Source organism: Aptenodytes forsteri, unplaced genomic scaffold, assembly GCF_000699145.1.
Source record: "Aptenodytes forsteri isolate BGI_AS27 unplaced genomic scaffold, ASM69914v1 Scaffold73, whole genome shotgun sequence".
Taxonomy (NCBI): domain Eukaryota; kingdom Metazoa; phylum Chordata; class Aves; order Sphenisciformes; family Spheniscidae; genus Aptenodytes; species Aptenodytes forsteri.
The window spans coordinates 3515460-3528820 of NW_008796215.1; the positions used below are offsets into that span (position 1 = coordinate 3515460).

A 13361-nucleotide genomic window follows, 5' to 3' on the forward strand; every position below is an offset into this window, starting at 1 on the left:
CGGGCGCTTCTCCGGGGCCGGGCGGGGATGGCGAGTGAGGCGCAGCCATGTTGATGGGCTTCCCGGCACCTGCCGCCGACCCCGCGCCCTGCAGGGCAATCTCCCGTTTGAAAGGGTTGCTGGTAAACCATGTGTGCCCCCCTTTTAATCTTAAGGTCTTTGCACAACTTTCCTATCTCTAAAGAATACTGCTGTAGGATTAGTGTGTTGGTTTTTTTCAGTTATTAATAAAGAGGCAAGGGAAATGCCAAGTTGCCATCTCTGTGCTCAAGCTCAGTGCATAGCCAGTGTGGGGTTTTTATGGTGATTAAACAGGATCAACCTGTTGAAAAGGACAAGACTTCAGTCTGCAGTGGAAACGGGGATCTGCTGTTTATAACTGAGTAACTCTAAGAGGTTAGTAAGGCAAAGCTGAGGCTGACTAATAGTGCAGAGTCCCGAACTTCACTAAGGAAAGACAGCATCTTCCCTTCTGAAGGGAAGGACTGAGGCAGCAGATAAAGGAGCCAGGTGAAGGATCTCTCCGGAGCTGAGGTAGGAAGGATTCTAGCAAAACAGAAATGGGAGGTGTGGTTTGTGTGACTTTTCCCCTGTTCTGTTGTCTGATTTGTCAGTAATCAGTCAAGGCACATCCATATCTGTTGGTACGTCTGGCTGCTTCTTGCGTTAACATGGCTTGTTTCATTCTCGGTAGTGTTTTTATCTTGTTTGCCTATTGCTATTGCTTGGAGAGGGGAAAAACAAAAAGTGAAGGCACAGGTGCCTTTCCTGGTCTAGCAGGAAAAAGAAAACCACCATGGTGATGGTTTTGCACGCTGGCCTTATTGCTAGGCAAGCTTTTCAGCAGGAGTTGTAAGGAAAATGATCATTGATAATGCTAATTGAAAATGGACTTATGTTCAAGTCCACCTCAAATGTCCCTGTTAATGGTCTTGTAATTACGTTCACTTAAGTCTCCTCTTACAAAGATCTCATTAGAAGCAAGGTCTGATGCTTGCCCAGGGCATCCAAATGTCTGACTTCTAGGAATAAGGATAAAGATTAGTCAACTTTCTTGTCTCTCTTGGTCACAGGAAGCTTTGGCTTTCCTTGTTAAAACTGATGAAAAGGCTATTTTGGCATGAGTGGGAGTGGCTGATGATTGTTTCCTCTGATAGCATCAGAGTACAAGCATCTTGTAGAAATATAGGGGCTTTCACTTGCTGGTGGGATAGGCGTCATCACATCAACTGCCTTCTCTGATTCGTCAGTAAAACTGGTTATGGTTTTCTCTGGGCTTGTCCTCCTCCTTGCCTCGTTTCCCTGCTATGATAGCTCAGGCTTAACAATGGCTTCACCATGGCCACGTGGATGTTCAGTGTCATGCTATTGCATCTGATGATCTCCCTGCCCCACCCCCCAGTAATGCTTAGGGGAGACTGTAAGGCTAGTGCAGGTAGGGAATGGTATTTCCCCAGTACGCTGTTTTAGGGAATATATCGGAGACTCACCTCTGTTCTCTGGCAGCTTGTGCAAAAGGAGCAGTGTTGCTCTGAAGCTGTGTGTGTGGACTTCCATTTATTGGCAGCCAGCTGGCCATGTAGAGTTGAGTTTTGACTACCTCTCCTTCCACCAGCTTTCTGACACCTCTGAGAGTTTTCATCAGGCTTCCTAGTTTCTCACCCTCTTCCTAATCTGATTGAAATAGGCCAATGGATTCAATAGCTATTTTGTGGGGGAGGGAAAGGATGATGGTGGGGGAATCAGTGGTATTAGCCTTGTTTCTTAAAGCAGGCTAAAACCTGCATGTGCCATTGGCATCTGTTTCTGTGTCCCCATCCCCCCCCCTTCCCCTGTTGACTTGTCCTAGGGCAGTGAGCTCTTGTATGTAGCCAGTGCCTTTGTGGTAGCAATAAGTGTCTGTACCTAGTGATGTCCTCATGAAACTAAACCTAAAAGCACAACTATAAATGTTGATGCTGAAGACTGTTATTGTTACTGAATCAGTGCTAGGCAGTGAAACTTAGGGGGTTTATCTCTGTAAACAGGAAGTCTTGGGAATGGATGCTGTACTAGGTAGAGCCGTTTTCTCTAATAACTGTCTCAGTCTTAACATGGTTTTGTTTCTTCTGTGACCATTTTCTGCTAAAACATTGTATTAAAGATGACCAAAACATTCACTTCTAAAAGTGCAATGAGAAATGGCCTGTTATTACTTTCAATAACAGCAACAGTACTACAATGGACTGCTGTCAGCAAACATTCCTACTTTAGCGCTGTATTCAGGGGAGGAGGAAAAAGTTGCTCTTTTTGTCTGTCAGAGGGGTATATAAGAATGGCAAGACTGCGTGAGACCAAAGGTCTGTCTAGCTCTGTCATCTCCTAGTGGATGTTTAGGGAAGAATGCAGGTGTAGAGCAGATGAAGGTAACAATTTGCAGTGTATTCTTGCCTCTAGCAGGCTGGCTTGGACTTCTGAACTGGAGACTGTCTCTAGACTGTTTTCCTTTTAATTGCCGTTTGGGTTCTTTCCCCCCACCCCCCAAATGTGTAAGGTTTTTAACAAGCAGTCATCTGTAGGTGACTAGACCCTTTTCAAATAAGTACTATGTTGATTGCTTAGATAGTTGTGGTCATGCTATGTAATAAGTAACATCTAAGTGAGTCTAGAGCCTAAAATTCTCCCTTTCCTACAGGTTTGAAAAGTACAAGTTTGTGGTCTCCACCCAGTTGCTGAGAGGGAAGGAGAGGTTGAACTACCTCCATTGCCATTGAGTTCCTCCCACACGTACCTATATGTTGGAGGAACAGGTTTTGCCAGATCCTATAAGACACGGCAGTATGGCTTCTAAGTAAGATGCTGTTTTGGTGTTGAGACAGGAGCTTGTCTTGATCCTAGAAGCCTGGGAACATAAAGTTGGTCAGTTTGTAACTGGTAAATCACAGACGATCTCTAGGAAGTAGGAATATTAAAAAAAAAAAACAAAAAACAAACCAACATCTTGTGGGGTCTTGTTTGGTTAGAGTGATGTTGACAATGCAAGAGCGAGCTTGTCCAAAATAAGGATGTGCTGCCTCTCCACTTGAAAGTGTTGCGTGGTGCTTGATACTGCTTCTTTGGCCAGTTCTGGTTTCCAGGGAAGAAAGGAAGGAAAACTGAGTGAAAGAGAGGACTTCTAAACAGCTTTCTTCAGCTATGTTTCATGTCTAGCTACTAAGCTAAAGAGAACTGATGAATGGCAGTGGGATTTTCAGCTTCACTGCCCGTTTCTGGGATAAGAAATAAAAAAGAGAAGGCATGGATGGCCAGTTCTAGAATGAAGTCTAGCTCTATTTTCAGATGCTGTGTGATAAACTTTTGGCTGAAGAATAGCAAGTGAAAGCACTGCTTCCTGCTACTGTGTTTAGTATAAACTGAAGTGGGAGATGAAGGTACGCTTTGAGTGTTAAGGGAGCAGAATAGGTCTGGTTGTGAATTCATACGCAGGTATAAAAGTATTTTTGTAACATTCTTGTACTTCATTATGTTTTAGAGTAACAACTTTAACTTTTTCTTTCCAGCCACCAAAGTTCTTGGCACAGTCAAGTGGTTCAATGTCAGAAATGGATATGGCTTTATCAACAGGTATGTTTAAATTATGACAGTCATATTTATACTGTACTAAGACTCATGGTACAGATAATATGCTATGCGTTAGTAATTGCAGCAGAGACCTGAGGACCTGACTACAAGTTCATGCAGTTGATAGCCAGATTTGGCCAGGCATTCAACAAACTCGGATGTCATCTCATGGGACTCGTCCCCCCCCGTGTGTGTGTCCCCCCCCCTTCCATTGAAGGTTGTGTATATGGGGAGAAAACAGAAAGGGTCGACTCATTACAGATTTGGTCTGTTACTAGTTTCTCATGTTTACTTGTACTACACCTTTAATGAGCTGTATGTTCTTTCATGACTGCCTGGCTTTTTTTAAAGGTGCAAGTAAGGTTGGAGGATGAGGGGAAATACTTTTGGCTAAAAATTCAAGTGTTAACTGATTGCTCAAAATACATACTCTAAATACACATTGAGATTCTCTGATATCATCTAACTGAACCCAAGCCTGGAATATCTTCACAGAAATTCTCTTTGTATCTTTTTTTTTTTCCCCCCTTTCCTCTGAACACAAACAAACCTCTGAATGGCATCGATAATCCAAATAGCTGTAAGTGATACTGATCACACTCCAACCCTAGGTGCACAAGACCCACACTTCCAAGTTACTGGAGAAAACTCTGGCTTTTAAGGCTGAAGTATCTGTGGGGTTAAGGGGCTTAAATGTTTTGTGTGCTTTATGAAAAATGAACCTCCTGGGTGGTGAACACTTGTCTTGCAAAAGACATACCTGGCAAGTTATTTCGTCCTGCAAGTCCTTGAACTGTTACACAGCAGGTAGATTTGGGTAAGTTAGATGCTGTAGAAAGGGGTAGAAGAGCCCTGTTTCACAGATCTGAAGCCAGTTCTGGTGCAGTATTAATCCCAGTCTCTGAAGACTACTATCCAGTGTTATGTAAGCTTAGAAGAAAAGCTTGAATTGGGAAGTACTCTTAAAGTCTTTCATAGCAGTTGATGTGAGAGCCTTCAGCTGGATATAGTGTAATAACTTGTTAGCTTTCTTCCTAAACTGAAGTGTACTATTATGTCAGTCCAGTGCAACAAGTTTTGGATTATGCATTATACTTCACAAACTCTTTGACCCACCTGTTCCCTCTGCAGAGAAGGAATGGAGTGAACAGACAGCAGGGTCTAGGCTCTTTCTGTTGTATGGGAACACAGAATCAAGGTCTCAGTCCTGTCTTCATGTTTTGCATGCGGAAGCCTGAACTAGCTGGCCTAATCCAGACAACCTCATGTTCATGTCTGGGTCCCCCTCCAATGGACTCTCCTAACACCTCTTGTGCATGGTTGCTTTGAGTTTCACTGAAAGGAGAGCTTTGTTAACAGCTGTGGCCAGTCCTGTTGATAGTCTTGCTTGACCTCTGGGGTAACAGCTCAGGTTGCAGCCCCTGTGGAAGTTTTTTTTGGGGGGTGGAATAGTGAAGGGCAAGCAGTCCAGTCATTAACTCTGCCCTGTGTCAAAATACTGAACATTTGCCAGAAGATTACAGAGAACCTCCCCCTGTCCCCTCACCCTTCTGAAGGCTGGGGAGTCCTTTCTGCTGTCAAGCATATGACCCTGGAAATTCAGAGCAGGGTCTTGGTAGCATAGACTTACACAGAATGTATGGAATCCAGGGGATGTACTACAGGCTGGGGGAAGGAGGGCTTCACTTGTGAAGTCAAGGATTTCTATTTAAGTCTCTTAGTCTAAACTCTTATGACTTCTCACTTTCTTTTCACAGAAATGATACCAAAGAAGACGTGTTTGTTCATCAGGTAAGACAGCAGTAGTTGTACTTAGAGATGTGCACTATGATAGGTTTCTGATGCAACTTCCTGAAATAGCCACCCAACCTTGTCCTGGCTTCTTAGAATATTTACCACAAATACCTTGAATGGACATGTATGTTGAAATTTTCAGGGAGGAATATTAGGGTATGTTTTCCTTCTCTCTGGAGTTATAACTGAAGGAGTAGGTATTATAACCCTTCTTGCTTTCTTTTGTCTGCTCTGATGTGAACACTAAAGCTTTTTTGGGTTTTTTGGTGTGTGTTTGTTTTATTTGGTTGTCCCTTCCCTGGGGAGAGGACTCCTCTGTTTTGTAAATACCTTGCTACTTGTTGTCTGTCCTTACCCCCCCATTTCCTCATGCTCCTTGTGTCTTCTGTTTCTTCCTACCCTCTTCGTTTGCAGGTCTGTTCTGTCTGCCCTCCCTGGTATTGGAGAGAAAGTGATCTGGTCTGGCTCTTGACCAGCCTGGGTTACCATCAGCTGTTGCTGCATGAGGCAGCTGCTCTTAGGAAGAAGAGGAGGAAGGCTGTGTGCCAAGTGTGCCCAAGCAGAGACATGTTGCCCAGCGGCTTGTCATTGGTTAACTTTCCTTGAACTGTCAGTAGCCTGTTCTAAGTTTATACTGCGACTCTCGGGTCACAGGCAACTAATGGGAAGACAGGGGATGCTGTCTCCATGCTGATATAAACTGAGTAGTTGGCTTAGATCTGGTTTTGCATCATCTGAGACTTTTACTTCACCAGAAAATGAAATACTGCCCCTGGAGCTTGTCCCATATGAAATGTCTGCAGGCCCATGTGATTCTTAAAAGCATGAGCTTTCTCTGTGGCATAAGTAGCAGTATTTCTGTCAAATGTAACCAGGAAACTTGCATTCAGAGTTCGTCACAGAGGACAAGGATATATGCGTGTGTAGTTATGTTAAATATGCTGGTCAACATCGAGAGTTAGTTTAGTTTTTGTGGCTTTGTGACTAAATAGCCTGTGATAACAACTGTTTCTCTGGGTCAAGGGGTATAGACCCATTATCCCTGAAACGGATGGAGCTGGGAGTGAGCAAGTCTAGTGCCTGTAATGAGTGAAGCTGTCAGGAAGTGCGCGCAGTACACATTCCCAGTTCAGTTAGTGGACTGGGAGCAAGAGCTCTCAATGCATGTACCAATTTCTAATGGTCACCTTCCTTCCTTAATGACTGTGTGCTGTGTGCACACTGATACAGATGCTGTACCTGCGGCCTGATGGGAACGCATCCAGAGGAAGGTGGGAAGAGTTCTAGTAGCAGAAATGTATTCTGGATAGGCAGCACTGTAAAGCTACCTTGAAGACAAATGAGGTCTTCCTGAGACCTGTGAGAAGATATCCTGGAAAATGGTTGTTGTGCTGATGACAGATAACTGGATCAGTTGTTATTCTGCTTGGGAAGGCTGCCTGCGGAGACCCAAACAGTGAAGGCCCACAGCAAGCTAGTACTATCTGTGCTGTTTTGTCTCCTTCGCCTGTGGAGATTATTCACCTAAATGTAAACTGGTGTGTGTGTGGAACTTATTTCTCGTCTCCTGTGGGTGAAATCCTCTTGTAGTGAGCACTAAGCAAAACTGGCTTGATGTTTCAGAAATACCACATCACGTGCAAGCTTGCATCTGATTAACCCTGTTGGTGGGCTGTGTATGGCAGAGTAGATGCTTCTAGCTCTGGCCTGGTTGGCTGCAATCAGGTGTTCCTCAGCTCTTCCATCCTGAGCTGTTCTGTACATGAACGTGCTCGCTACCACAGCCTGGGGCTTTCTGGCTGGAGCTCCTGCCTGAGTGTTTGGCTCGGCAGGGCCAGCGGATGGGGCCCGCCCGGCGAGGGAGGCAAATCCACTGCGTAAGCAAACATCCTGCTGTCAGCTCCCTCTCCATGGTTAGTGCTGGTTCTGCCCCTCCTCCCCGCGCCCGTCCCGGGAGGGGCTGGATTACATGCCTAATCCCTTCAGAATAAGGCTGACCTAATTGAATAGATACAGCCTCCTCCCTGCCTCCCCGGCATGCATCCGCAGCAGGGAGGGAACAGGCCGATCTCATGATTGGAATGGGGGGTTAACGCTCCGCGTCTGGCTATTGGATGCTATTTATAAACCTAGTACAGATTAAAATGCTTTTCTCTTTAGGGCATGCATGGCTTGCTTTGAATTAACCCTTTGTCTTGCGGGGGACCCAAGCAGTGTTTTGGGGAAGGGCAGTTCTTCACCTGCTTCATCTTGCTTGCATCCTTGTCCAGTTGGTTCATGCAAGGTGCATGAACTGCATGCACAGTGCCTAGGGCACTGTGTCAATTAGAGGTGGTGTGAGCAATAGGGATTGAACCGCCTTGCGGGGTGGAGTGTGTCTGAGGGGAGGAAGGTCTTGCAATTTAACACCATTAAAAGTGTCAGTAGCCAGAGAAGTCTGATTTGATTAGGCATAGTTTGAATCAACAAGCAGTGAGGAGGAGTTAATCTCTTCTGGTCTTTCTTTTTCTTGACTTCACTGGATTGTATTAATTGTGCACAGCCTGGTGTATGTGCACCGGTAACTGGTGTAACAAATTTTGGCTATTGCTGTGATGATGCTGGATGTGCACATGATGTGGTGATAGTATGAGGATATGGAAAGAACTCTTCCAGACAAAATATTGAACTAGCTCTGAAGGCTCTTACACCTGTCTGTTTGTTGGTGTCCCCTTGGGAAAGGAAAGGCTCTGTCTTAATTGTTGAGTGCTGTCTGTGTTAACACAAAACATCTGTGTTTTTAATTAAAGAAGCTGGAGCCTGCGGGATGCTGGTGAATGGTAATGGAGAATAGTGCTCTCTTTTACTCTGTATATACAGAGTAAAAGTCTTCATCAAGCTTAGAGCTTAGGCTTGTTAGGGGCTTATTTCAGCAATGTTTACCTGCAGCTGAAGTAGTAAGTAGTAAAGGTGTATAGTTTCTGCTCTGAATTCTAGGACTTACTCAGAATTGTTCCTGGTTGCCTTTATAAAATGAACCCCAGCCTACTGTGTGGCAGCCTCTATCTCCTGTTGGCAGGTTATTCATTGCAAATCTGAACTTTGAAGTTTCTGTCCCTAAAGCTGGAACAGAGCATGTGGAATCCTATCAAATTTATCTTCTGTTAGCCTTCTTGGAGGATGCTTGAGGAGCTTGATTAATCTTAAGCACACCCTCTGCTGAAAAGAAATCTGGTAGTCCTTTCTTCCTCTGCACTTACAAGGAAGGGGAAGGAGTTTGAAATACAGCTTGTTGACATCTCTGTCATATGCAGAGCACAGGTCTTATGAGTTTGAGTCAGTTGTCTCAGTATAAGTGGTGGTGAAAGAACTAAACCCTTAATCTGCAGTGAAGATAATGATTTTAGTATTGGTATATAATGTTTATGGAAGAGCTAGCACTTCCAGCTGGTTTTAGAAATGGGGCAGTTACACTAATAGGTCAGCAGAAAGCGAACAAAGCTGTCTCAGCTGACGGTGGGAGTTGCTGCTTTGTAAAGTAATTCCCAAAAGAATTCACTTGAGCAGCTCATTCTTGTCCTGTATCAAAAAACACACTCTTGGGTTGTTTTTGTTTTGGTAGCAATAATATGTACACTGTTGCATTCTTCCATAAGTGGTTCAGGGATGCTGCAGGGTACAGGGAAAGGTGTGGCTAGATGTAGGGCTAAAAGGACATACTGGCCTATTGCCTAAAACACAAAGGGGACTGTATTCAGCAACAATGAGAATACTTTTCCTAAACTGGTCAAGCTCAACTTTAAACTGATTAGAACTTTTCCTTCAGTGGGAAATATTTTTGAGCTATTGTTGACTGAATGACTATAGTTGCCATGCATGGGCAACAACTCAACTATCTTCATTCTGCTTGTTTTTCTTGAGCTGCAGACAGATATGACAACTGTCTCTTCTGTTTCTGCCCTGCATCCCATTTCTTAAGCCAGATTTGTGCCCTGTGTGCTTCTGTCTACTGGATCTGCACCTGCCTGCTTCATGCTAACAAAAGATGCCCATATCAGAAAACTTTAAGTGCATTGGTCTTTAATAATCTAAGAACTTCAGTAAAAAACTGTTTACTAGATTGGCTTGTACAATGTGTGTGTTTTGGTTTTGTTTTTTTTCTCCCCTGGCCTCTTCCAGTTTGTGAACCCTTACCTAATGAACAGCTAGTAGGCTTGTCTTGCTAACTGCCTCTTGTGGAATTCTAGAAATACTCCATGGAGAGAAAGGCATCTGTAGTTGACAGGCTGAAAAATGGCTCCAGGAGGTTTGAGTGTTCCTGTGAGTCTGAGGAGGTTTTCAACAGGTTTTGATCTGAAGCCACGTTGTTAATATTATTTTGGGGTTTCTGTCTGGAAAATATGACTGAGATTGTGTGTTCTGGTACTATTCGTGTGTTCTGGTACTATTCGTGTGTTCCTTAGGGACTCACCTAATTTTTGGGGGTCTCCCTTACAGTGCTTAGGTAAAATGCTTATTTATGTTACACGAGTTCTAGTAATTGTTCTCTAAATACTATGAGTTGCCATGCTACCTTACAGGTAATGCCATCTTCTACAAAATTGCTCCTGGTCTGAAGTTATCTGTAGATGGTCTACAGGTCTCCTAATGGCTGTGAAGGCATGGGTCACACTTGCTGCTGGAGCTGCCTTGGTACAGCTTGCAGGAGATCAAACGCTCAGTGTGAACTCTGTTCATAGAGAAATATGTAACGATCTGGATATTTAGTAGGCTTGACAGAGAGGATCCTGGAGCAACAGCTGCTTCATAAACTCAGAGTATTGAGAAAGGAGTGAACCTTGACTGAGTATTGGAGGGCCAGTGGAATGAGAGACATCTATGTATTTGAAATAGCTTGGTGTGGTGACTGATCTGGTATGTCGAGTTGGGATTGTAGCAGAAGAATACTGTCCTTCCCTCATCCTACAGGGTTGTGAATGTGTAAGATAATGAGTAAGATAAACTAATATATTTTTCTGTATCTTCTTTCTTAAAAGACGGCGATAAAGAAAAACAACCCACGGAAATATCTGCGCAGTGTTGGTGATGGAGAGACTGTAGAATTTGATGTGGTCGAGGGAGAGAAGGTGAGAGATTATGGAGACTTAGGGGTGTGTGGTCCAACAGAGTTAACATCACTCTAGTGGGGAGTAACACAGCTTTAGTTGTGTATCTGGTGGTTTTGTCTAATGTGTTAATCGGGATTCCTGGGGTGGGTGGCATTCATACAGCTGTTCTGTGGAAGATCTGTTTTTTAAAGGCTTCATTAAGAAGTGTTTCTAGATATGTATCAAAACTCTGCTTTAACTACATCCTAGTGCTTCTAGAATCTGTAATTTTTACTTGATAGAGCATTTGAAGCTTACAGTCTGCCCAATAAGCATTAACTGATGCATATATTTCCCTGAAGAATTTGTCTTGGAGTCTGGTAGCTTAATAACTGTAAGAACTTAGGTTGGGTTGGACTTGGGTTGGAAGTTGGATTGACAGTTGGACTCGATGATCTTAGAGGTCTTTTCCAACCTTAATGATTCTAACTTTCAAGTTCTTTTCAGTTCTATGTTCTCAAACATTTTTGAGTTTACTGAGCTTTTTTGATTGGGGGTGGTGGTGTTTGTCTTTAATCAGTTACTCCTTCCTTTTTCCTCTGAACTCAGCCTGGCTGATAGGGTCTTAACTCATGATCATAACTCTTGTGTTACGGGGTTGAGAATAACAGACCTGCTTTTGAACTACTTGGAAGGAAGGAATCTCTGTAGCTTGCAAACTGATGCAAACTAATGCAAACTTTTCTTGCACTACACTGACCTACTTTCTTTTGGCCTTTTAGGGTGCAGAAGCAGCTAATGTCACTGGTCCAGATGGAGTCCCTGTAGAAGGCAGCCGCTACGCTGCAGACCGGCGCCGCTATAGACGTGGCTATTTTAGCCGACGCCGTGGGCCTCCTCGAAGTGTAAGTTTAATTTCTTAAGTCGTGGTCATCCTACCTCCTCAGCAGTCTTCCAGTCTTTTCATGAGAGGGGACTACAGGTTCAGCACTGGCATGTAGTAAACTGTCAATGCTTAAGTTGTGAGTGTTCTTCAGTAATATTCTGGGCTCCTCCAGCCCACTGTTGATGTTGATACTGATATTTTCTATTACTGGGTGTCCTGTAGGCCCTTCCTCGGCATGTCTTTCTAGAATTGTGTTAAAAGCATCTCTTTGGGTATTAAGGTATCTGTTTGTTTGAAGAGTAAACACAAAGGAGTGAGATACCTAAGTGGTTCACCATGCCCTTTACCTGAAGCAAGGGGAAGTATTTATATTACCTAAAGTAGTATAACCATAATTTGAAAGGGTTACTTGGAAAACCAGATTTGTTTAGAAGTTCATTTTTGCATGGCATGGTAGTAATTTGACTAACTGGTTGAAACTTCCATGTATCATCCCTTCATAGGCCTCTGCCTACAGCAGTACAGTGTAAAGTTAATGCATTTTTCTTTAAACTAGCTATGCACCGCTTTTCATAACACCTGCAAGCCTTCCTAAGCAGCTTCCCTGCAAGTTTTTGCAGAGGGAGAAGTAAATATGAGGTAAAAGGCTGTAGTTTTAGCAGTTACTACTCCTATCCACATTGTGCTTGAGCTAAATTGATGCCTGGAACAATCCAACAAACTGGAACGTACTCCAGGCTTGATTATCTTTTTCTTTCATAGTTGAGTCTGATCATCACTTGCAGGAATGTGTTGATCCTTATGAGATCCAGTGATCCAATATGAGAGCCCTGGTGGAAATCTCTACCCAAGCAACATAACTCTCTCCTCATCTTGTTCTACAGAGTTGACAGCATGGGAGCAAACTGAGTGTTGTCAAATCCTTCCTTAAAGCCTAGCTGTTTATACTAGCTATCACAAGGTCTTCTATTTAATCCTGCTGGACACCACTGAGCCTTAAATACATAAAGTGTTCTTTCTGAGTCCCTTGGAGACTCCTAGAAGTTGGTGCTGGTAACTGATGAATACTTACTGCTGAGTATGTCTTTGTTTTTGTGGTGATACAGTTTGTAGCCTCAGTTTCCATGTCAAGTGGCAAAGAACTAGGATACTTGGTTTTGCTCAGCTTTTTGATGTTTCCAGTCTTATCTGTTAGTTCATGAACCAGCTATGTTCCAGTATTGATTCTGTTTCCTTTTGCTCTCCTGAGATTAAAATCTCCCTCAGCTGTCTTTATTGGGAGTGAATGCTTTAGTTGGTGGTATTGGTGTTGTCTTGGAGCTGCTTCAGATTTTAAATAAGCAGACATATCAAGGCTTAGACAACCCTGTGTACTGCTGAGCATGGAAAGCAGCTGTTTCTTTCTACCTGAAGAGTGATAGTGTGAGACCTGTCTTGGACATGGGGAACACTCAGTCTCGGAGAACATGTGCCAGCACAAGTACCCTTGGATGTCTAATGCAAACTCAACCAACTAAAAATCTGGTTTGCATGTGACACTATAACACACTTGGATTCTGGTACTTGAAGATGTACACAAGGGGAACAAATAGTGATATAGAATCATTAAGGTTGGAAGAGACCTCACATGGGGAACACTCAGTCTCGGAGAACATGTGCCAGCACAAGTACCCTTGGATGTCTAATGCAAACTCAACCAACTAAAAATCTGGTTTGCATGTGACACTATAACACACTTGGATTCTGGTACTTGAAGATGTACACAAGGGGAACAAATAGTGATATAGAATCATTAAGGTTGGAAGAGACCTCTAAGGTCACCGAGTCCAACCATCAACCCAACACCACCATGCCCACTAAACCATGCCCTAAGCGCCTCATCTACATGTCTTTTTAAATGCTTCCAGGGATGGGGACTCAACCACTTCCCTGGGCAGCCTGTTCCAATGTTTAACCACTCTTTCAGTAAAGAAATTTTTCCTTGCATCCAATCTAAACCTCCCCTGGAGCAACTT

General features: G+C 43.6%; 1 protein-coding gene across 1 annotated transcript in view; it reads left to right on the plus strand.

Moving 5' to 3' along the window:
* The window catches only part of YBX3 (Y-box binding protein 3), a 78055-nt gene that overhangs the window by 49829 nt on the left and 14865 nt on the right, over window positions 1-13361 (plus strand). Inside the window, exons 4-7 of the mRNA XM_009288540.1 lie at window positions 3512-3603; window positions 5358-5391; window positions 10410-10499; window positions 11243-11365. Coding sequence (XP_009286815.1) covers window positions 3512-3603; window positions 5358-5391; window positions 10410-10499; window positions 11243-11365 — 339 coding nt within the window. The remainder of the gene's footprint in view (window positions 1-3511; window positions 3604-5357; window positions 5392-10409; window positions 10500-11242; window positions 11366-13361) is intronic.